Genomic DNA, 26556 nt, shown 5'->3' on the forward strand with positions numbered 1-26556 from the left:
ATAACTCCGGAGCAAATGGAGCGCACCAACACCTTTCGCTGAGCTAATAGCCTACTTGGAGGACTCTCGACCTGTCTATTGGGACCTGCGGGCATGAAATGCAGTGTCCCCAAGCAAAAGGGACATCAGTACAAATAATGTGCTGAGTATGTAAGGCACATAAATAAGTATATAAAAGACATGGAAGAAACATGGAGTAAATGACTCAACCTGTAAGTCTGGATAACTCTGTAAATCATGAAATGCTTATAATGTCATGCATATGCATATGAATGTTATGTCGTGCATAGGTACATGTATTCATCACATTATCAAGCCTCTGAGGGCATCCCATCATATCATCTCGGCCACTGTGGGCAAAATCATCAACGTATACCCGCTGATCAGGTGGTGGTGCGTATATATAACGTCGTAACCTTTTTCCATATCCCATATACATATATACTCCTATATAATGCTATCTGGTCATGGGTCAATGTACATGTATGAATGAATGCAGTGCATGAGAAGTACGTCAATAGAATATCTTGAAACGTCATACGACCATTATACCTTTTATTAATGTCATGAAGTAAACTTTATCAACTCACATAATTTTTGAGACCCATGAACAGATGATAGAATAATGGAACACATGGGGAATCAAGAACATAGGCATCTCTATATTTCTATGAATAGAGTCATGTATGAAAGTTGTGTATTTGCTCGTTTTGTTTGTATCTTATGGATCATGTCAAAAGAAAGAAGGGATAGCCTTAACATACCTGAGTCGATTCTCTTGACAATCCCTCTAACTCATGTCAATTGCGACGACACGTCACGGCAGATCGAAGTAGGGAAAAATCCGTATGAAATTCTTGAGAAATATTGCACCGTACACTCCTTAGAATCGCAAAATCCCGTTGCCAATACGCAGTATAATTTGATAAAATAATTTGCTGAAGCAAAATCACGTAGATCTATCTAACTTTGTAAAAGATTTATATAAAATCTTGTTTGAGACTTTCATCCGTTGCTTAGCAACATAAGTGCTCAATTACAAGATATAAGAAAATCTCTTACCTTAAAGACTTGTGGGCCCCACTTTTGGGGTTTATTTAATCAAAAATTTCCCTACACATGCCACCTATTTATCAAGACCAATGAGTCACAATGAATTAAGGTCTTGCTTCCACGTTCTTGGCTTAATAAGCTTATCTAATAGCTTAATTAAGCGTATCTACGATTTCCTTAATTAACTTGTTAATCTTCCATTAACCAATAATCAACCAATTATCCACATAATTAAGAATTATCTCAAATTACTTAGAATGTTGTCACGACCCCAAACCACCCCGATCGTGATGGCGCCTATCGTAGTACTAGGCAAGCCAAATCAACACATTACAACATCGAGTTCTTTCATAAATTCATTTTCTAATCAGATAAATCCCAAATCTCTCAGTTTAATATATATAAAAATACGCAAAAAAAAGTACATAAATACATCAACACAAGCCGAATTTGGTGTCACTAGTCATGAGCCTCTAAACATAACCCAATACTGTCTGCTTAATACAAAACAAGTCTGAAATATAAGATACTAAGGATAGGAAGGAGAAAGGCAGGGCTGCGAACGCCGTGCAGCTACCTTGCAATCTCCGGATAGTACTCTGGAAGCAACGAACAGCTCTCACTCGGAGGTTCTGGCACCTGGATCTACACACAAGGTGCAGGGAGTAACGTGAGTACGCCAACTCAGTAAGTAACCAAAGTAAATAAAGTCTGAGTGCAGTGACGAGCATTTAAGATCATATGCATACTTATCAAGAATTTCAACAAAAATATCAAAGTCAAAATCTGCAGTTCCATAACCAAATGTCTTGTAAAATCTCTAGTTTCAATGAAAATCCATTAAAATATTTATTCAATAGTTTCAATAGAGGCTCAGCATAAAAGAATAGTGAAAACAGAAAAATGTCACAAACAAGCCCCTCGGGCAAAGTATCACTCATAAGTATAGCCTCACGGGCAAGCCTCTCAATCACTCGTGACTCAACTCTTGTCAACCAGTACTCACACTTAGCACTCCAGCTCAATAGAGATCTCATAATAATAACCGCTGCGGTGTGTATCCCGATCCATAATATATAGTCGACTACGCTCACTGGGAGTGTACAGACTCCGGAGGGGCTCCTACAGCCCAAGCGTCAGATTGTTACGGCGCGCAGCCCGATCCATATATGTATAAATATCACTGCGGCGTGCAGCCCGATCCATAACATATATATATATAATCCTCACCATTAGGTCCTCAACCTCTCTCTGTCTTAACCTCACGGCCACTCGGTATTACAGTGAAAATCAGGGAAACTCAGCCCAAACAGTTTTCATATATTAAGAAGTAGAGTAATGAAACCGGATTAAACAATAAACAGGTAAAATATGACTGAGGATATGCTTTCAAATCAAAACACTGTGAGAAAAATAGTAAAACACCCCTAAGGGTCCAAACAGTTCGGCACAAAGGCCCCAAACACGGCATTCAGCCCAAGTTAACAAATTCATTTCTAAAACACATGGATATCACATACTGTATATCAAAATATGCAACTATACAGTCGCCAAGGGACCGACCAAGTCACAATCCCCAGGGGTGCACGCCTACACGCCCGTCACCTAGCATGCGCGTCACCTCATTTATCAAAACAGTACAAAATTTCGGGGTTCCATACCCTCAGGTCTAGATTTACAATTGTTACTTACCTCAAACAGGTGCAAGCTCTAGCCCGCGATGCCTTTGCCTATCGAATCGGCCTCAACTTGCTCCGAATCTATCCAAAATCAAAATCATAACATCAAAATAGGCTAAAGGAACAAAGCCCACAAAAAAATATTCAAATTACATCGAAAATGCCAAAATTGGCCAAATCCGACCCCCGGTCCCACGTCTCGGAATTCGATAAAAATCACACGACTAGAATCCTTATCCTCCCACGAGTCTATACGTATAAAGAACATCAAAATTGGACCCCAAATGGCACCTCAAATCCCCACTTTACACTGTCAAATTTCAAGCCCTAATTCTCAAATTTTAGGCTTTAAATCCCATTAATTTCATGACTAATTAGTTAGAAATTACCATAGAATCGAGTATTGAGTTCAAAAACATTACCTCCAAGTGTTTCCCTTCAAATCCCTCTTCAATCTCTCTCAAAAAGCTTCAAAGTCGCTCAAAAATGGTGAAACAAAGCTGAAAATCGCGAATGAAGGCATATATAGCTTCTGGCCCAGGGCTTCCACACCTGCGGCCTAAATCATGCTTTTGCGGACCACACCCGCGGTCAAGACAACCGCATCTGCGCTTCCTCATTAATTCCCTCAGGGCTGCATCTGCATCCAGGAACCGCACCTCCGGTCCCGCAGATGCGCCCAACGCACCGCATCTGCGGCAAAGCTCCAGCTGACCCAAATCCGCTTCTGCGACCTCCTCTACGCATCTGCGGCGTCACACCTGCGGTCCCAAATCCGCAGGTGCAGAAACAACAGAAGCAGAAAATTCTGCAACTCCACTCAAATTCCAAACTTCCCGATAACTACCCGAAATCATCCCGAGGCCCCCGGGACCTCAACCAAAAGTACGAATAAGTCATATACCACTATTCAAACTTGTACCAATCTTCGAAACACGCAAAACAACATCGAATCATCAAAACACCCTCGGATGCAAGCCTAAGGATTCCAAAACTTCCGAATTCCGCAAACGATCAAAAGTCTTTCAAACCTCATCCGAATGACCTGAAATTTTGCATACACGTCACAAATAACACAACGGATCTACTCTAATTTTGTGGAATTCCAGTCCGACCCCGATATCAAAATTTCCACTACCAACCGGAAAAAGCCAAAATTATAATTTCGCTAGTTCAAGCCTAAATAAACCACGGACCTCCAAAATACAATCCAATCCTGCTCCTAAGTCCCAAAACACCTAACGAAGCTATCCAAAATATCGGAATTCACATCCGAGCCCTTTTTCACATAAGTCAACATCCGGTTGACTTTTTTAACTTAAGCTTACTCAAAAGAGACTAAGTGTCTCATTTCTCTACTAAACCACTCCGAACCCAAACCAACAAATGCGATACGATGAAATGTAGCTGAACAACACATAAGAAAGTAGAAATGGGGAAAACAGAGTAGTAACTCATGAAACGACCGCCCGGGTCGTTACATCCTCCCCCTCTTAAACAAACGTTCATCGTCGAACGAGCCAAGAAACATATCTGAAGCCTCAAATAGGTGAGGATATCTGCTCTGCATCTCCCGCTCGGTCTCCCAAGTAGCCTCCTCCACGGGCCGACCTCTCCACTATACTTTCTATAAAGCTATATCCTTTGATCTCAACTTTCGGACCTGCCGCCCCAAAATGGCCACTGGCTCCACATCATAGGTCAAATCACTGTCTAACTGAACCGTGCTGAAATCCAAGACATGAGACGAATCGCCAATATACTTCTGGAGCATAGAGACATGAAATACCGAATGCACACTCGACAAGCTAGGGGGCAATGCTAGCTCATAAGCCAACTCCCCAATCCTCCGAAGCACCTCGAAAGGCCCAATGAACCGAGAACTCAATTTACCCTTCTTCCAAATCACATAACACCCTTCATGGGTGAAACCTTCAGTAGAACCTTCTCCTCAACCATGTAGGACACATCACGAACCTTCCTATCAGCATAACTCTTTTGTCTCGACTAAGCTGTACGAAGCCGCTCCTGAATCACGTTAACCTTGTCCAAGGCATCCTGCACCAAGTCTGTACCCAAAAGTCTAGCCTCACCAGGCTCAAACCAACCAACTGGAGATCTACACCGCCTCCATACAAAGCCTCATATGGAGCCATCTGAATACTCGAATGATAACTGTTGTTATAAGAAAACTCTGCGAGCGGTAGAAACTAATCCCATGACCCTCCAAAATCAATGACACAAGCGCGCAACATGTCATCCAATATCTGAATAGTGCGCTCGGGCTGCCCGTCTATCTGAGGGTGAAAAGCTGTGCTCAACTCAACCTGAGTACCCAACTCTCGCTGCACGGCCCTCTAAAACTGTGAAGTAAACTGAGTACCCCTATCTGAAATGATGGAAACTGGAACCCCGTGCAGGCGAACAACCTTTCGGATATAAATCTCTGCTAACCGCTCTGAGGAATAGGTAGTACACACAGGAATGAAGTGCGCGGACTTGGTCAGCCGATCCACAATCACCCAAATAGCGTCGAACTTCTTAAAAGTCCATGGGAGCTCAACTACAAAGTCCATGGTGATTTGCTCCCACTTCCACTCCAGAATATCTATCTGCTGAAGCAAGCCACCCGGTCTCTAATGCTCATATTTCACCTGCTGACAATTGAGATACCGAGCTACAAATCCCACAATATCCTTCTTCATTCTCCTCCACCAATGGTGCTACCTCAGATCCTGATACATCTTCGTGGCACCCGGATGGATGGAATACTGCGAGCTTTGGGCCTCCTCAAGAATCAACTTCCAAAGCCCATCTACATTTGGCACACATATCTGGCCCCGCATCCTCAATACTCTATCATCACCAATAGTCACATCTCTGGCATCGCCGTGCTGAACTCTGTCCTTGAGGACAAGCAAATGAGGATCATCATACTCGCGCTCTCTGATGCGATCAAACAAGGAAGACCGAGAAACCACACAAGCTAAGACCCGACTGGGCTCCGAAATATCCAACCTCATGAACTGATTGGCCAAGGCCTGAACATCAACTGCAAGAGGTCTCTCCCCAACAGGAATATATGCCAAACTGCCCATACTCACCACCTTTCTACTCAAAGCATCGACCACTACATTAGCCTTTCCCGGATGGTACAAGATAGTGATATCATAATCCTTTAGCAACTCCAACCATCTCCGCTGCCTCAAATTGAGATCCTTCTGTTTGAACAAATGCTGGAGGCTACGATGATCAGTAAACACCTTACAAGACACACCATACAGATAATGCCTCCAAATCTTCAACGCGTAAACAATGGCAGCCAACTCTAGATCATGAAAAGGGTAGTTCTTGTCATGGGGCTTCAACTAACGAGAAGCATGAGCAATCACTCGACTCTCCTGCATCAACATACACCCAATACCAACTCTCGAAGCATCGCAATATACAGTATATGAACCTGAAGCTGATGGCAAAACTAACACTAGAGCTATGGTCAAAGCAGTCTTGAGCTTTTGAAAGCTCGCCCTACACTCATCCGACCACCTCAATATAGCACCCTTTTGAGTCAATTTGGTCAAGGGTGATGCAATAGATGAAAATCCCTGAATGAACCAACGGTAATAACCCACCAAACCAAGAAAGTTGTGAATCTCTGTAGCTGAGGACGGCATGGGCCAACTCTGAACCGCCTCTATCTTCTTCGGATCAACCTGAATACCCTCACTAGGCACCACGTGCCCCAAGAAAGCCACTAAACTGAGCCAAAACTCACACTTGGAGAACTTTGCATAAATCTTCTCCTCCCTCAATCTCTGCAACACAACTCTCAAATGCTCCGCGTGCTCCTCCTGACTACACGAGTATACCAGAATATCATTAATGAATACAACAACGAATGAGTCAAGATAACGCCGAAACACGATGTTCATCAAATGCATGAACGCTACTGAGGCATTGCTCAGCCCGAAAGACATCACAAGGAACTCATGATGACCATATCGGGCCCTGAAAGTTGTCTTAAGAATATTCGAGTCCCTGATCTTCAACTGGTGATACCCTGACCAGATATCAATCTTGGAGAACACCCTCGCTCCCTAAAGCTGGACAAATAAATCATCAGTACGAGGCAAAGGATACTTGTTCTTGATTGTAACTTTATTTAACTGCCTATGATCAATGCACATCCTCATCGTTCCATCCTTCTTTTTCACAAACAGGACAGGCGCACCCAAAGGCGACACACTTGGCCGAATAAACCCCTTATCAAGGAGTTCCTGAAGCTGCTCCTTCAACTCCTTCAACTCTGCCGGTGCCATACGATACGGTGAAATAGAAATGGGCTGCGTGCCCGGCACCAAATCAATACCAAAATCAATATCCCTGCCCGGTGGCATGCCCGACAGGTCTGCAGGAAATACATCGGGAAACTCCCTTACTAATGGAACAGAATCAATACTAAGAGCCTCTACACTAACGTCCCTCACAAAGGCTAAATATGATAAACAACCCTTCCCAACCATCCGCTGGGCCTTCAAAAACGAAATTACCTACTGGGGACAAAATCAGTCGAACCTCGCCACTCAATCCGTGGCACACCTGGCATAGCCAACCTCAGTGTCTTAGCATGACAGTCCAATATAGCCCAAAACGGAGATAGCCAATCCATGCCCAATATCACATCAAAGTCCACCATACACAGCAGCAAAAGGTCTACTCAGTTCTCCAGACCCTCAATAGTCACTACACACGACCGATATACGCGGTCCACCATAATAGTATCGCCCACCGGAGTAGATACACGAACAGAGAAAATAAGAGACTCATGGGGAATATCCAAATAACGAGCAAAATACGATGACACATATGAAAAGTTGGAACCAGGATCAAATAACACAGAGGCATCTCTGTGGCAAACTGAGACAATACCTGTAATCACCACATCTGAAGCAATCACATCTGGTGTAGCTGGGAGGGTATAGAAACGAGCCTGACCACCACCAGATCGACCTCCCCCTCTAGGGCGACCCCTAGATGACTGACCCCCATCCTTAGCTGCCTAGGCTGGTGGTGAAGTAACTGGAGCTGAAGTCGAGGGCTGACTCCTCTGCTGAGCTGGACCCTCCAGAAGACGAGGACACTGCCTCCTCATATGTCCAAACTCTACACACTCGTAACAACTCCCTAGCATGGGAAACGGCGACTGAAGGGAACCCCTAGCACCGGAATGACCAGTAAAAGGACCTGACATGGAAGAGCCCTGAACTGATGGAGCACGGGACGAACTCTGGGCTGGTAGGGCACTAAGTGATGAATGACCTGATGAAAACTGTGAGAACCATGGCCTGATGATGCCCCACGATGAACTGGGCGAGCCGACTGAGCATGTCTCAATGGACGGCCTCTGCCGTGCTGAAATTGGCCTCTCGAAAGAGCTCCACCAAAACTACCAGATCCTCGAGGCCTCTTGGCCTCCCTCTCATCTCGCTCCTGGTGATGAACTGACTCAATCTCTCGAGTAATATCAACAACCTGCTCAAAAGTAGCACCTGACACCCTCTCTCTAGTCATGAGAATCCGAAGCTCATGTGAGGCCATCAACAAACCTCCTGATCCTCTCTCTATCCGTAGGAACCAACCAAACAGCATGACGAGCTAACTCCGAGAACCTCATCTCATACTGCATCATAGTCATATCACTCTGACGCAACTGCTCGAACTGCTTGTGCAGCGAGGAAGAGGGAATCTGTCAGGAACGATTATGCCACGTTGGAGAGAGACGAAAGGAGGGGACCAGCAGACTCAGTGAATCGATTCGCCCGATTTTGGGTGTGATTCAGCGCGTTTGGGCGATGGTGTGCAGCATCCGTGACTTTGGAGAGGGGTGGGCGCCGTTTGGGTTAGAGAAGACTAGGGTTAGGGTTTCTTTTTTGGTGTTATAAGTGAGCTTATATATTTGGGGAATGGGGCGGGTCGATTTAAAGGGGCACATCCGATTTTTCTTGGGCTGGGTAAGCAGATGGGCTAGTTTAAGTGAAGAGTGGGTATTGAAAGATTTGGCTCACATTACATGGCCCAATTTCGAGTTTTGTTCAAAGTTTCCCCCCTTTTTTTATTTATTTTTCTCTTTTCTTGATTTTTAATTACTAAATTTAATTAAAAATACTAGACTAAAATTTAATTTGTATAATCATATTATTTATTTAAAACATAAAAATGATTAATTAACTCAAAGCTAATGCAAAGAAATTACTAATTTGAGACTAAAACTAAAAATGTAAAAATAGCCAACATTTTTTGATTTTTTTTATCTATTAATGCAATTAACTAACAACTTAAACCTAAAAATGCAAATGTCAACCTAAAAGTGCAATGCATGAAATTTGAACATCTTTGGGTATTTCGTGATTGTTAAAATATTAAATATGCACCAAAATATAACTAAATGCCAACAATTACTATAAATTCCTAAAATAATAAAGACTCAAAAGAAAAAAAAATCCATTTGTGACTTTTGTAGGAATATTATTATTCGAGCAAAAATCACGTGCTCACATTAGTAAGTAACAAAAACAAATAAGGAACTGAGAAGCAGTGACGAGCTATACATGTACAGTTCATTTAAGTAATTTCAGTAAAGAGCGAGCATGCTTTCAAATCCGGCAACTTAAGTCAAATCAGTCTAATACAGTTTTAAGTTCAAGTAAACCAGATATAAAATCTTCCAGAAATTTTCATAATAATGACAGATATCAACTAAGTGCAACAACAAAGGAAAGCAAGTACAGCCTCTCAAGGCAACAATCACTCAACTCATCTCAACAGCTCAATCACTCGGCTTTCAGCCCTCAGTAATCACACTCAATAGGTACATGTGCTCACTGGGGGTATACAGACTCTGGAGGGGCTCCTACAGCCCAAGCGCTATAATCTATACGGACAACTCACATGCTGCACGAACAACTCACGTGCTATAATATCATATCAAGATCCGCATGGATAACTCATGTGCTACGGTATAAATATCTGGATCCACACGGACAACTCACATGCTATGGTATCAATATCTCACCATCAGGCCCTCGGCCTCACTCAGTCATCAACCTCCCTAGTCTCTCAGGCTCTCAGAAATCATATAAATCAGCCCAAACAGAGGTAAAACATGTATCAACAAGGAACAAGAAGAGATGGAGGTATGATGCGCAATAAAAGTCATGACTGAGTACAAGATAGAAAATAGTAGCTAAATAAACAAGTACACGACCTCAACGGGTCCCAACATTGATATCATATGGCCTAAGCATGATTTCTAACATGAATTGCAGTCAAATTTCCATAAAACGGAGGGACCACATAGTTAATAGTAAGCTATTCGACTTTACAGTCTCACAAGACAGACCAAGTCACAATCCCTTCGGTGCACGCCCACACGCCAGTCACCTCAAAAATAATCACACGACACAAAATCCGGGGTTTCATACCCCAGGGGCCAGTTTTATAATTGTTACTTACCTCAGTTCGAGCCAAACTCTACTCCAAAATGCCTTTGCCTCACAAGTCGGCCTCCGAATGTCCCGAATCTAGCCACAAGCAGTACATTACAATTAATATAGGCTAGCGGGATCAATTCTACAAGAAAAATACTAAATTAGAGCCAAAAATCCAAAATTGGCTTAACCCAGCCCCCAGGCCCACGTCTCAAAATCCAACAAAAATCCCAAAACCTGAAAGCTCATTCACTCACGAGTCTAACCATACTAAATTTATCAAAATCCGACACCATTTGCCCCTCCAAACCCCCAAAATTCACTCTCCATTTCTCAAGCCCTAAACTCCCAAATTTTACCTCAAAAACTCACCAACTAGGTGTAAAATCAGCGGGGAAACACCATTATTGTAGATAAATAGGCAAGGAGTTTACCTCAGTAATCACTTCAAAATCCTCCAAAATCCGAGTTCCAAAATGTGAAAATGGTGAAAAATCTCAAAGTTCTGTATTTATATGTTCTACCCAAGCTTTTCGCACTTGCGGCCATATATCCGCATCTGCGGTAAAATTCCCGCTTCTTCGGAAGTCACTTATCCAGCTGCCTCCGCTTTTGCGATCTCAAGACCGCATCTGCGCACATAGCAGGTACGGAAATCACATCGCACCTGCGGACCACACTCGCATCTACGCCCTACTACCCGTTTCTGCGACCATCGCAGGTGTGGGAAAGTCTTCGCACCTGCGACCTCTGCCCATCTCATCTTTGGCCGCATCTGCGATTCTTGCCACGCTTCTGTGGGCTCGCACTTGCGGTGCCCACTCCGCATGTGCGGTTACACCAGTAGCAGCAGCTCTTCAGCTGCTTCATCAACTCAAATTCAACTCCGTTAACCACCCAAAATAACCCCGAGGCCCTCAGGACCTCAACCAAACATACCAACAAGTCCCAAAACATCATACAAAATTAGTTGAATCCTTAAACCACCTCAAACAACATCAGAAACACGGATTCCATCCGAATTCAAGCCTAATGAACTTCCAAACTTCCAAATTCCACAAACAACGAAACCTATCAAACCATGTCCGATTAACCTTAAATTTTGCACACAAGTCATAAATGACACCACAAACCTTCCCCGATTCCTGAAAATCAATTCTGACTCCGGAATCAAAATTTCCACTACCGGTCAAACTTGCTAAAATTCCAACTTTTACCAATTCAAGCCTAATTCTACTACGGACCTCCAAATCACATTTTGGTCTAGCTCCTAAGTCCAAAATCACCTAACAGAGCTAACAGAACTATCAAAATTCAAATTCGAGGTCGTTTACACATAAGTCGACATCCAGTCGACTTTTCCAACTTAAACTTCCAATTAAGAGACTAAGTGTCTCAATTCACTCCGAAATCACTCCAGACCTGAACCAACTAATCTGGTATGTCATTATACAGCTATAGAACACAAAAGAAGCAGGAAATGGGGGGACAGGGCTAAACTCTCAAAACAACCAGCCGGGTCGTTATAGTTAACCAGTTACATGATTTGTGACTGTGCAAGACTTTGATAAGAACTCCACTTTGTTTCCTTTATCACAAATTTAAGAGACACTCAGCAGGCTGTATTTTAGGCCATTTATATAATACACATTCTCAATTGAGTGAGTGAGTGTCTTCCCAATTTTTCCAACTCCCAGAATGTATCCCTTTTTGCTAGTGCCAAAGGACACACTCCCACCTTGCAGGGCTTGAGTGAAAGGAAATCGTTTGTACTTCCAGTCATGTGTTTAGATGTCACGACCCCAACCCCGGTCGTGATGGCGCCCAACACACTGCTAGGCAAAATTCAACAACCTTAACCCTTTTTATACAGTTCATGATTCAATTAACACAAATAATTACTAAGCCATAATACTGAAACTCTGAAATATAATTAAAACATGCGGAAAACCCAAGTAGAAATACTACTACACGGCCCGAAGAATTCGGTGTCACAAGTATGAGCCTCTAATACACGGGTGTCAACCTACTACATATTGCTCTAAAGAAATGCGGAAAAAAAAAGCAAATAGGTTAGATGGGAAGATCAGGACTGCGGACGTCATGCAGCTACCTTGATGCTCCCAGATATGATGCTCGGCAGAGAAATCCTCACTCAGCCTCAGTGGGTGCACATAGATCTGCACACAAGGTTTAGGGAGTAATGTGAGTACTTCCAACCCAGAGAGTAATAAACATAAATAAGGGTTGAGAGTAAGAAATCCTGAATAGGCACAATGTAAGCTATAATTACAGCAGTTTAATCCAGATAATGTCAACTCAATAAACCAATAAAAAAAATGATGCTGCAACAGATAAGTAAATGAATGACAATCAATTACGACATGCAACAAATAGTACGGTACTCTCTAGTACCCACTGCGGCGTGTAGCCCGCTCCATTTATTTATCGTCGACGGCGCTCACTGGGGGTATGCAGACTCCGGGAGGGGCCCCTTACGGCCCAAGCGCAATATCAAGCCATCTAGTGGCATCCATTAGGCCCTAAGCCTCATATCAATATCAATATAATACTACTGCAGGCGCAGCCCGATCCCATACTCAGTCCAGAATCATATAAGCCCCTCGGGCGCAATAATATAGAAATATTCATCCCTTCATTAGAAATATTATTTAAGTTCTAAGTTTTGAGAAAAAGTGGCTGAGTTTGCAAAACAGTACTAAATACTACGACTGAGTTCAATTGTCTGAAAATATGGTAAGAAACCAGTAAAAACAATCCCTGAAGGATTCAATCAGTTTGCACGAGGCCAAATTATGGCAATTAATCCATTTTTATAACGATCTCACTAAGCTTCAATCAATTAGGTAGTAATTTTATTAAGTGGGACGTACCAAGTCACGATCCCCGACGGTGCTCTACCCCATGCCCGTTATCCGGCGTGCAAGTCACCTCAACATAGCACTACAATGTGCAAATTCGGGGTTTCAAACCCTCAACACAGCATTTACATCTATTACTAACCTCAAGTCGGCCAAAATCCTAGCTCGCTATGCCCTTGCCTCTCAAATCGACCTCCTCGCGCTTCTAATCTGACCAAAACCACAACGAATACGTCACATTATGATATAGCATCAATACCCAATCGAAAATAATCGAAAAACATCAATAATCCCGAAATTGACAAAACCCGAGCCCCGGTCACACTTCTCGAAACTCAGAATTTTTTACAGAAAAGTGTTCTTCATCTTCTCCCGATTCCGTACATATAAAGAACACCAAAATCGGAGTCCGTTTGACCCCTCAAATCGACCCCGAAAGGTCTCATAATCTAAGGCCCCAAAATCCTATTTTTCTACTATTTTTCATGAATTAAAGGCTGGTATTATGGTCTATAATCACCCATAAACGAGTTTTAATAATCAAATCACTTACCTCTGTGATATCCACTGATTTTCTCTCTTAAAAATTGCCTCAGAAGCTGTTTCCCGTTCAAAAATTGGAAGAAAACTCGACCTGCTTATTGTAGGTATACTGTTCACGCGTTTTACTGCTCCCAATGGATTCCTTGTGAAATTTTAATAAATTTAGGCTTTTGAATCACTCAATTTGACCTTATAATGAAGGAGATATGTAGGTTTTAAGATTTGCAAATAGTGCAGGTTTTTAATACGCCATCAGGGGCAATTTCGTCATTAACCTGAAATCTGGGCAACATTGGTAAAATGGCCATAAAATCCTCATACGATGTCCAAATTTGACGATTCTTTTTGCTACGGGTCCGTAATTACGATACGGATCTAATGCTTCATTCAAAACAGTAATCGGAGCTCATTTGTTCAATATGATATCATTTATGCTTGAAGAAACGACGTCGAAGCATAAGAAAAACGAGCACAACGCAGCCCAAACCTATTCGAAACTCACCCGAGATCCTCGGGACCGCATAAGAACATACTATCACGTCACATATGATCATTCAAACTTAGTTGCACTCTCAAAATACCAAAACTAACATCAAAACACCAAATTTACATCGGATTCAAGCCTAAGTTCTTCTAAAACATCCGAAACACGCAGTTGATCAAAAACCCAACCAAATCACCTCCGAATAACCTAAAATTTTGCACACACATCTCAAATCACCTAACGAAGCTACAGCAACACTCGGAATTCCATTCCGACCCTCGGATCAAAATCTCACCTATCAACCGGAATTCGCCAAAATACTAACTTCGCCAATTCAAGCCTAATTTTACACCGGACCTCCAAAATCACTTCCGATCACACTCCTAAGTCAAAAATCATCCCCCCAAGCTAAAGAATCGTCGGAATCCACATCTGAGCCCTCTAACTCATAGGTCAACATCCCATTGACTTTTCCAAAATAAGCCTTCCTTAAAGAGACTAAGTGTCTCATTTCCGTCCAAAAATCAACTCAATTCAACTCGTTCACACAAGACACTGATAATGAAGCATAATGAAGCAGGAAATGGGGGAAACCGAGCTGTTCTCATGAGAAGATGGGTCGGGTCGTCACATTAGAGGAGCCGTTATCCATGTACCATCTTTAGCTGCTTCTTTTTACTGCTCCCTGCATAGGGAAATAAGAGATTAGACTTAGTAACCCAAACAAGTTTGGGTCCTTTGTCATTAGGAAAAGGACGAATTAAACTTCTTCTTGTCTAAGTAGGCATCTCACATTTTTATTGTAGGAACCAGGTTCCCTAGCAGTAGATAATTTTTCAACAAAAACTTTATTTTTATGTTGAGACTGAAATCGAGCTTTACAGGAATCTTTGAAATGACCAGTGTTACCACAGTGAGTGCAAAGTCAGTTATCAGGTACAGTAAAAGACTTTCTATGTGGGTTGTAAGGAGCTTTTTCTTTTTGGAACCCAATTCTTTGTATGTTACCCCTATTACTTTTATACATGAAAGTGATTGTATTAGAAGACCAGGTCCACTTTAGAGATTTATCTAGATCATTTTTAACCCTACTTAGATCTTCCTGAAGTTGTCTATTTCTTTCAAGTTCAGCACAAAGACTCAATTTTACCTTTTTGAGTTTATTTTCAAGCTTAAGGTGTGCCTCACTCCCCACTTCCTTTTCTTTTGAAGAGTTCATGCAATTTTCTACTGAAGCTTTATAGAAATACTGGCTCTTCTTAATTCCTCTACTGTTTCCTTCAGATCCACAACGACTACCAACAAGTCATCTCTTTCATGTTCTACCTTTTCAATTTTCTCAGTTAGAAAATCATTTTCATTTTTAAATCCGCAATGGTTTCTTTTAAATCAACAATTACGACCAGTAAATCATATCTCTCATGCTCTACCTCTCCTAATTCCTCAGTTAAAATATTTTTATCATTGATAAGGTTATGCTAAGCATCAATCATGACATTAGCTAAATATACAAGCTTCTTTTGAGAGTAAGACATCAAATTTCTTTGATCGTCTAGAAAGTTTACCTCATCGTCATCATCATTTCATCCTCGTCAGATTTTGCCATCAGGGAAAAAATGGAGTCAGATTTTGCCATCAGGGAAAAAATGGAGTCAGATTTTGCCATCAGGGAAAAAATGGAGTCATATTTTGCTGCTTCGCTTTCAACAGCTATCATGGAGGTGTCGCCTTGTTTATCATAGCCCTCAGATTCACTAGAAGAATCTCTCCATGAAGCAAGAGCTTGTTTCACAAAAATTATCAACGACATCTTTTCTCATGAATTTCCTGTCGGGAACCAGGTTTGTCTTGGCCGCATTGTCTGTGTTGTGCTTGTAATGGTTCTTCTTGTGGAGAGGACAATATTTGATGAAATTTCCCAGCTTTCTGCATTTGTGACAGCAATCATATCCTTTTGTTCTGCTAGAGCTGCCTTTTTACGGAATACCTCCATTTCTGCGAACCATTTTCTGAAACCTCCGTGTCAAATAGGCCATATCAGCATCATTACCACTTGAGTAACTTTTATCTGTTTTGAAAATCAGGTTCTTCTCCTTTTTGGGTTCTCTTCTTTCATAGTCCTTTTTCTTCTTCATTTTATATGTCTTCAGATTTCCAATGAGTTCGTCAATCGTCAACTTTTGCAGATCTTTTGCCTCTGTGATAGCATTGACTTTACTCTCCCAAGAATCAGGTAACACACTGAGTATTTTATTGACCAGTTTATTCCTTAGAATGATCTCTCCGAAAGAATGGAGCTCATTGATGATGGAAGTGAAGCGAGTATGCATGTCTTGAATGGACTTATCATCCTTCATCTTGAAGAGTTCATACTCAGTAGTGAGCATGTCGATCTTTGACTGCTTGACTTGAGTTGTTCTTTCAGGTGCGGTTTGGAGAGCCTCCCAGATCACCTTGGTAGATTGACAAGCTGAGATTTTGTTGTACTTGTCTGTTCCAATACCACATACGAGGATCTTCTTTGCTCGGAAGTTTTTCTCGATAGCTTTGCGATCGATATCATTGTAATCCTTACTTGTCTTTAGGACTGTCACTGCTGACTAGGACTAACTCTAGTCAAACACAAACACAAGGTTTATGGTTTACAAAGATATCCTACGAGATGCTTCTAACTAAGCTGAGTAGGAATTACAAGTGAATAACATTAACAAAGATACAACATACTAAGGACACATGATGAACTCAGTGCTGGGTTCTGGTCTTTGTTCTGTTGCTGCTTTGTTCTTCAAGCGTTGGAGTAAATGAAGGCGGCTGTACACTTGAGAGAAAATAATATTTTAGGGTTTTCGAGTGTGTATAATCCCTTGCCTCGTGTTAGTAATATATAAGTGAGGTCACTAGGATGATGCAAGCAAGTATCTGGTACATAGCATTCTTCAACAGTGACCGTTGCACTCTTGCGCCTGTAGTGCAGCAGCTTTAACAACTGTAAAGATTTGACTTGTACTGTGACTGGAGGAACTGATAGCCATTTGTTCCCTCTGTTGTTCCCTTGACTGATATCATTGGAACTTGTGCCAGACATGTGACTTGTTGTTTCGAGCATTTTGAGGCTTTGTATCAGGTTCCCTATCTAGTTCTCATATGAAGTTTGTTAAATCATCAAAACACAAAGGCACATAATTTATCACCAAGGCAAAGAAGAAGCTTCGATTAAGAATCATTGTGCTCCCATAAGCATGAATTTAGGGGTGGCAAACGGGCAGGTCGGGTCGGATCGGGTCAGATATGTGTTGGTTGAAAACGGGTAATGCAAAAATAAATTATCCGACCCGACCCAATTTAATACGGATAAAAAACATGTTAATCGGCGGATAATATGGATATTCATATTATCCATTTCTTGAATATGATCACTTTTGGGAGAATTTCTAGTCTCCCAAACTTGAGGAACTCCCAATCAAGGCTTTACAAATGTAAAAGTTAAACACATTAGTTATCCATTGGTTATCCATTTTATAATACGGTTGTTATCCATATTTGGACCCGTTTTTAAAAAGTTCATTATCCAATCTATTTTTTAGTGGATAATATGGGTACATAACTATGTTTTAACCATTTTGCCACCACTAAGCATGATCAAGCAATAATTACATTTTTATACATCATCTTTAGTGCGTAGATATTGGGTTAGAGAAGAGGGTGGGTGGGTCAAACTTCACAATTTGAAACATCAAAGTGCTCGACCCTGTAAAATGAAAAAAATGCATTGAAGTGGGTTTGTGTATTTCAATAATCAACATATCTATTACATTACAGGTTAATCATAAACTAGTTGGAATACTTAATAGTCATTCTTGTAATAGCTCTGTCCATTTGTAACAATACTACAACTTTATTAGAACTTACTTTCTCCTTTTACCGCACGACAGGTCAACGAACTCTGGGCTATCGCATAGAAGGAAAGGTCTAATTAAGTTTGACTATTATCGGAACAAGTAAGAATTTTAAAATTTAAGTTCTATACAGCAATGATCGTTTGGTTTGCGGACACAATTATCCTGTGATTAATAATCTTTGAATTATTTAGTGCTACTGCTTTGTTTGGTCATTGAGTTAAAAATGAGTTACCATGTATAATCTAAAATATGTATATTTGAGCTGGATAAAACTAGATAAATTTTTGCTTCCAATTTAAACATTGATATTTCAGTGGCTTAGATATAAATGAAACATTGGAGTTTTAAATAATTTTCTGGTTGCAAAACCATGGTTCTTGATCTAATAATAGATCTAATGTCTTTTAGAATCAGTTTAATCAAATATTGAAAGGAGAAATCGATTACAATTCATGCCATGATTATAGTCTTGATTCTTCAAAGTAACTCCAAATGAAAAAGTAGGACTTCTGTCACGACCCAAAATCAAACTGTCGTGATGGCGCCTATTGTGGAACTAGGCAAGCCACAACTCAATATCTCAACACAGTAAAATTGTTGAACATAAAGACGGAGGCAGTTTAATATATAAGAAAAGTCTTTTTGAAAACGCAAATAATCCCAAAATACGATACAATCAATCCCAAAACCTGAGTGTCACAGATTACATGAGCGTCTAAACCAGAATACAGTACACTGCAGTGTCTAGAGAATAAAAACTGAAATACGGATAGAGATGAAGGAGGAGAGTAAAGGCCTGCGGACGCCGTGCAGCTACCTCGATAGTTTCCGAACTGTGATGCCTCAATCAGCGTCGGCATGACCAGAAACGCCTGGATCTGCACACTAGTGCAAGGAGTAATGTGAGTAAGTAACAAGTCCAACCTTTGGACTGAAAGGTAGTGACAGACTCAACAAGTATACTTATCAATAGAAATACAGTGCAGAAACGTAGGCATGCTTTCAAATTAAGTAGATATCTCAAAACAGTGAAGTAGATCACATCCGAACAATGTAAAGAATATAACTTCTTCTATCTCTACATGCCAATGCACATGCTATATGTGATGCACCCTGTTGTCAGTCTCATGTGCTCACACTCTCAAATACTCAACCACTCGGTACTGTATATGGCCCATACGGTCCAAGGAAGATCCATCCCGGAGTGTATATATATATATATATATATATATATATATATATATATATATATATATATATCACTGACCATAAGTCACCCAGTACCGAGGAAGGCCAATCTAGCCCTGTGGAGAAGATCTATCTCTAGGTATCAAGTGCTTCGGACAAGATCCATGTCCAAGGAAGATCCATCCCTCAATAGTATCTACCGCGCTCACTGGGGGTGTGTACAGACTCCGGAGGGGCTCCTACAGCCCAAACGCTATCATAACATCAGTATAACTGGTGCGGCGTGCAACCCGATCCCATTACTGTCACTCGTAATCAGGCTTTCGGCCTCACTCAGTCATCAATCTCTCCAGTCTCACTCACGGGCTCAAAATATCATGAAAACTAGCCCGAAACAATAATATGATGAATCAATAAATAACAACTGAGACTGAGATATGATATGAAATGAATGTATGTAACTGAGTACGAAATATCAATAAAATTAGTAAAGTGACAACAACAAACGACCACTATGGGTCCCAACAGTACCGGTATAAGCCTAAACATGATATCTAGCATGAGTGACAGCTCAATTACTTTATCACATGATAAAAATACGGATATTAACAATGATAGAATCATTATACAGTGCCATGGAATCAACCAGGTCACAATATCACGATGCACGCTGGCACGCCCGTCACTTGGCTTGTGCGTCACCTCAATAGCAATCATATAACACATAATTTGGGGTTTCGAACCCTCAACACCAAGTTTGAAAGTGTTACTTACCACAGTCCGGAAAAAATTCTACTCCAAAATACCTTTGCCTCTCAAATCAGTCTCCAAACGTCCCGAATCTAGCCATAAGCATTACAATACAATTAATATAGGCTAAAGGGATCAATTCCACAAGAAAAGTACTCATTTATAGCAAAATATCTCGGCTTAACCCCCCCGAGCCCACGTCTCGAAATCCAAAAAAAGTCACAAGACCCAAAAGCCCATTTACTCACGAGTCTAACCATACCAAATTTACTCAAATCCGATAATAAAATCCCATTCAGAACCTCAAAAATCTAACTCAAGAACTCTTCATCTTTTTCCCCAATTTTCTACCCCAAATAACAAGTAGATGATAGAATTAAAAGCATAATCATGGAATTTAGCCAAAATCAAGTAAGAATCACTTATCCCAATCAACTCCTTGAAAATACCTTCAAGAATCACCCAAATCCGTGGACTCTAGCTTAAAATGTGAAGAATAAAAACCCTCTTCGCGAACGCGTCCAACCAACCGCGAACGCGATGCTTCGCTGGCTCCTAACTTTGCGAACGCGACTGACCCTCCGCGAACGCATAGACCAAATGGCTGGGGTCCCAAGCTGCCTCACTCCTCTTCGCGAGCGCGTTACACATCTCGCGTTCACGATGCCTTCACCAACCACTTCTTCGCGAACGTGGGCTTCTCCTCGCAAACGCGAAGATAAACTTCCGTCAGCCTCCAAGAACACTTTGCGAACGCGAGACCCCCTCGCGAACGCATTAGAGGAAACCAGCGGAGCCAAAAACCAGAAACTTCAGAAATCAACCTAAGTCCAAAATGTTCCGTTAACCATCCGAAATCAACCCGAGGCCCCCGGGACCTCAACTAAACATACCATGAAGTCCCAAAATATCATACGAACTTAATCGAACGCTCAAATCACCTCAAACAACATCAAAAATACGAATTATACACGGATTCAAGCCTAATGAAATGTGAAATTTCCAAATTCTACAAACGACGCCGAAACCTATCAAATCACGTCGATTGACGTCAAATTTTGCACACAAGTCATAAATGACACCACAAACCTACTCCAACTTCCGGAAATCCAATCCGACCTCGATATCGAAAAGTCCACTTCCGGTACAACTTTCCAAAATTCCAACTTTCGTCAATTCAAGCCTAATTCTACTACGGACCTCCGAAACACAATCCGGATGAGCTCCTAAGTTCAAAATCACCTGACGGAGCTAACGGAACCATCAAAATTCAAATCCGAGGTCGTTTACACATAAGTCGATATCCGGTCAACTTTTCCCACTTAAGCTTTCAATTAAGAGACTAAGTATCTCAATTTACTCCGAAATCACTCAGGACCCGAACCAACCAACCCGTTAAGTCATGAAATAGTTGTAAAATACAAAAGGAGCAGTAAATGGGGAAACGAGCTACAACTCTCAAAACGACTGGCCGGGTCGTTACAACTTCACTTCAATCTACTTTATGTTAAAAACCCAGATTTTGTAAAATAACGATTAGTATTAAATTAAAGTGCTTTGAAAAAATGGTAACTCACTAGAAAAATATAAGGCAAATAATTCTTTTTAAAAAGAGGTGAAATTGCCAACTGCCAAAGCTAGATAGTGCAGAAATTTTAGCAAGTTAATTTGAAGCTCCATGGGACTGGAAAAGGACAAACTGAAAGCAATTTAAAATGGGGAAAGCTGTTGGAGAGGGAACAAGGACGGTCCCAAAGACGAGGAAAGAATACAATGATGCTAAACGGAAAGTCCGTTGAAAAGAACTTTAAAGCAAAAAGATTTTTGTTTGTAGTATTGGACCTGATAAATAAATCGCGCCTCAGCATGTGAATCTGCTAAGGAGATTTGGGAAGCTCTTAGAAAAGGTTAAGCAGTCCAAAACAGATATGCTTACTACTGAGTATGAGTTTTCAAAATGAATGAGGATGAATCCATTCAAAATATGCGCACACGTTTCATCTCTATTATCAAACTCAGTTCGAAAGTTAGATAATTTGACCATTATACTTCAAATCGAGTCAACATAAAGTGGGACATATGAAGTAACATCAATAGGTAACCTAAAATAAATGGAAAATAACATGATTATTATAATAAGTTAAAATACACTTAACGATGTAAAAATTATGTTATACTGTTCATGTCTATAACTTGAATCCAATAATCTTTTCGCGACTCGCAAATGGACATACAGTTGGTATGGGTTATTTAAATCCTTTACTTCAATTACTATATATTCTTTTAATAGCTAATTATTTCCCATTACCATTGAGTAGTAACTAGTAAATCCTCTTCTCCACGCGTCAAAACTTTCTTCTCCTTGTAAAGCCACTACTATTTTTGCTACTTTAAGTGAGCTAGAAAATCCTTCGTGTTACCAAAATCTACTGGCTCTTTATGTATAAATAGCCACTTCTTGAGCTTTATATTTCCTCAAAACATTTCTATGGCAAGTAGAAGAGAAGTTTACTTTGTTTTCATGAACTATGATCCAGAATACGAGCGCCTTAAATCCAACAGGTTAGAATCATCCTTTTATCTTATGTAAAATCATTTTCTACTAACTATAATCTTAGTTTTATTAATTTGTCGAAAATGACATATATAATATTATATCATAGAACGAAGAAGGGAACACAAGAGCTTGATCTGTACTTGTGCAAGAAACATGATGAGTTGTTAGAAAACACCCTTGAGCCAGGCAGCTACAACAAGAGAATGTCCTTAGTCATTGTTGATGGCTTTGCTGTAGAAATCACGGATAATCAGGTATCTTTTTATGATCTCACGAGTGTTTGGTATAAAAGAAAATATTTAATTTTCTGGAAGAAATTTTGTCGCATTATCCAACGCTCTCTAAAATTTAAAAACTATTTGAACGTGACTAATGGACAGTCCCGTGCACAAATCATCTCGCATTCAAGCAAGAGTCCCGAGAAGGGTCGCACCTCAAGAAGTGAGATGTAGACAGTCTACCCTGACCTAATGCAAACATTAGTGGCTGCTTCCACGGCTTGAACCCATGACCTACAAGTAGTTAAAATATAGTTTTGTGTTTGGTTGTCAGAAAAACTTGTTTTCTGGAATGTTTTCTTTCATACGAAACACACATTTTCACTTGTTATGTATTTTTCTGGGGTATAAGATGTTGAAGGGGAGCCTTGGTGTAACTGATAAAGTTGCTGCCATGTGACGAGGAGGTCACGTGTTCGAGCCGTGAAAACAACTTCTTGCTGTTTTCTGGTATATAAGATGTTGAAGGGGAGCCTTGGCGTAACTGGTAAAGTTGCTGCCATGTGACCAGGAGGTCACGGGTTCGAGCCGTGAAAATAGCTTCTTGCAGAAATGCAGCGTAAGTTTATGTACAATAGACCATTGTAGTCCAGCCTTTCCTCGGACCCCGCGCATAGCGGGAGCTTAGTGCACCGAGCTACCTTGGTGTATAAGATGTTCTTGTATTTAAATATTTTTCTTAGTTGAGTTACGCACAAGCTAGCCCGAACACTATAGTTCTATTTTAAAAAATTGTTATTCTCAATGTTATTGACATTTCACCAATTTTACAGGCTAATGTGCTTCGATCAGCAAAAGACGTGAGGGTTGTAGAGAAAAATCAAGAGCTTGCATAATGCCGGCCAAGATCCCCAACTGTTTGAGGCTGAGTTTGCTCAATGATTTCTTGCTAAATGAAATTTAGAAAACTATGAGTAAAATAAAATAAAAGATAAAAAAAATAAAAATAAAAAGTGGGGTGGGGGCATGAATATTGTGAAAGTAAATGCTTCGTCTTATGGTACGAAAGCATATATGAAGTCATTATTGTACTTTAGATAATAATTGTTCTCTGAATACATCCCCCATCCCGACCATGTATTTCACTTTTTACTTTGTAGGTCATAGAAAGTGTAATCAATGCCTCGTCTGAGTCCCATTGATCCAATTCTGTCTTTTGAAAGGATAAAATAATATAATTAAATAGATTTCTGATGGCCGGCACTAATAGAGAGCGGTAATTAAACGATCATTAATAGAGAGTGTTTAATTACCACTTAGTCAAACTGAGAGATTTGTTCTTCCTGTGGAGAGTTGGTGGAATCGAAAGCAAGTCTCCAAATTCAAATTCGAGATCTTTAATCAAGGGTGAATGAATTTTTACTGTTCCGACACACATCTTGGTGGTGTTATGTTTATTTCTTGTTCTTGCTCTTCTGTATTCTTATTATCTGTCGTGCTTGTCATTCTCATTAGCTCCCTAGATCTCCTTCATACTAACTTAGAATGCACGATTTGGAGTTAGAACTTAATTTGATTAAATAATTTAATGGCGCAAACTCAAGTTACTATATGTTTACTGAAAATATGATGATCCAGATTGAGATTTAGCCCAACTATGCATGGGACACTTAATCAAACAAACTCTCATCATATTTTTTTTAATTATATGGGTATTATTGGGATATATATTATTAGCCACTGCTAGAAATTCGGCCAAAACTGACTGCGGTCGACCAACCGACTTCGATCAGTAAAAAAAAAAAAACCAACCGAAGTGGGTCAGTTTTTCAAAATATTTTATTTTTTAATTTTTTCTTGACGAAACCGGCCAACTTCGATCGTTTTTTTGTTTGGCGCAAAAAAGCGGGAAATATTCTTTGCATTCTACAAAATTTATTTTTCAAGAAACCGATCAACTTTGGTCGAGTTTTTATTTAAAATAAAATTAAAACTAATATTCAAAAAACTGACCGAAATCAGTCGTTTATTTAGGTCAGTCTTTTTAAAACTGATTTCCGTCGGTAATTTTATTTTTTTAACAAAACTGACCGAAATTTGTTTATTATTTCCGCGCAAAAATACAATTAAAGAGTATAAATAAAATAAAAAAAAATCTTAAACCAAAATGCACCAATGGTGTTGCAGTAGTATAGTATCGTGCCATAGTACAAACCCCTGTTCGATTTCCAAATAGTGTATTTTTTTAATTACACGATTAAAAATACTGATCGACTTAGGTCGGTAATTTTTTTTTGATAGTTTGTGATATTAATTGACCGACTGATGCTTTACCGATCACACAATTACTGACCGCTATGAATTGGCCGATTTTCGATCGTTTTTTGCCAATTACCGACCAACATCGGTCGGTTTTGACAGTCGATTTTTCCCTTTTTTAGAACTGAGCCATCTATTAATTATTATAGAATAACTATTTATTCAATAAATTTTAATAAAAATTCATATAGATCATGTATTCATCTATGTCCTTTGAATATATAATAGTTGATTTACTATATAGAGTTTAGCTTAATTATACGAAGATTAAATCATTTGTTCTTATAAGTTATAAAGATTATATTCATAGTCTAATGATGGAAATGGACAAGCCAACATAATGACTGTAACATAAGATTAAATATAATTTATCTTGATTATAGAAATGGTATAATTCTGACTTCTTCTGCTAGTATATTTCTTATGTATTAAACGGACCAAGTAGAGATAAGTATTTTATACTAACCTAATAAAATAAAATATTCTCGTCCATTAAATGTACATATACTCTTAATCTTGGTATAATTATTATTAGTTGTATGTATTATTTATTATTTTGATATATCAAAAGGTGAAATTCTTTTGTCGGTCAATATGCATGATAAACCGGATGATAACAATATACATTGGCGAAATAATAGTTAGTTGATGGAATCCATGTCTCGGTCTAGAAATTGTTGGTACACATTTATGAAAGTTTTATAATTAACTTTTGTGTGTTATCCCTACGGGTGGAGTTTTTATCCGTCACATGAAATAAGTTAAACGAAACTCTATAGAAAATAATCAATGAATTAAATTCTCAATTTAATTTATTGATTAGTATATTAATCTTAACATGAGAATTTAAATAAGGTTTAGTGAAAGAATTTTAAAATTATTAAATTGAGGAGTGTAATTACGAACTTGTAGTGAAATAATTCATAATTTATTATGGTAAAATCAATTAACTCAGATATTTTTATTAATTTCATAATAGAAAGCCTCGCTAATTAAATATTATGGTCCCTGTTGTGCTTGAATAATTAAGAATTAAATGAAATACGATTTCTTGATGAAAAAGAAAGACCTAGCAGGTTTAGAAGAGTATCTTAGACCCTAAAACCTGTGTTTGTATAAAGGGTCTTATTCCATCAAGGCTGCTAGACGTTTTCAAATGTTTTTATTGGAGAAATTCGGCCACACGAATTTCACAAATTTTGAATATTGTTTGGATAACACGGTAGAAGACCATGGAATTGGAGAATGATCACGTAAAAGAATTTTGCTCATGCTTGGAGGCTAGTTTCACGGTCTCACGCTTCAAGAGATAAGCATAAATTTTGTATTTAATTAAAATATGTGATTATATGTTATCTATATTACATGCAAGTGTTCCTGGCTATTTGCTTCTCCTGTTTATAGATGTATTCCGTCAGGTATAAGACCCAAGTCAGCCCAACAATATTTAACACGGTTTAATTGATATTGTCCACTTTGAGTCAAGTCCGCACGATT

The 26556-nt window shown here is 39.8% G+C and overlaps 1 protein-coding gene across 1 annotated transcript; it reads left to right on the top strand.

Moving 5' to 3' along the window:
• The first annotated feature begins 22302 nt into the window (after nucleotides 1-22302).
• Nucleotides 22303-24140, top strand: LOC109213469 (subtilisin-like protease SBT2.4). The gene is made up of 3 exons (XM_019377269.1): nucleotides 22303-22527; nucleotides 22629-22776; nucleotides 23574-24140. Exons 1-3 carry the CDS (start codon nucleotides 22454-22456, stop codon nucleotides 23634-23636), a joined length of 285 nt encoding a protein of 94 aa, XP_019232814.1. The 5' UTR covers nucleotides 22303-22453; the 3' UTR covers nucleotides 23637-24140.
• Nucleotides 24141-26556: the final 2416 nt, after the last annotated feature.

Source organism: Nicotiana attenuata, unplaced genomic scaffold (assembly GCF_001879085.1).
Source record: "Nicotiana attenuata strain UT unplaced genomic scaffold, NIATTr2, whole genome shotgun sequence".
In the NCBI taxonomy this organism is placed as follows: Eukaryota; Viridiplantae; Streptophyta; class Magnoliopsida; order Solanales; family Solanaceae; genus Nicotiana; species Nicotiana attenuata.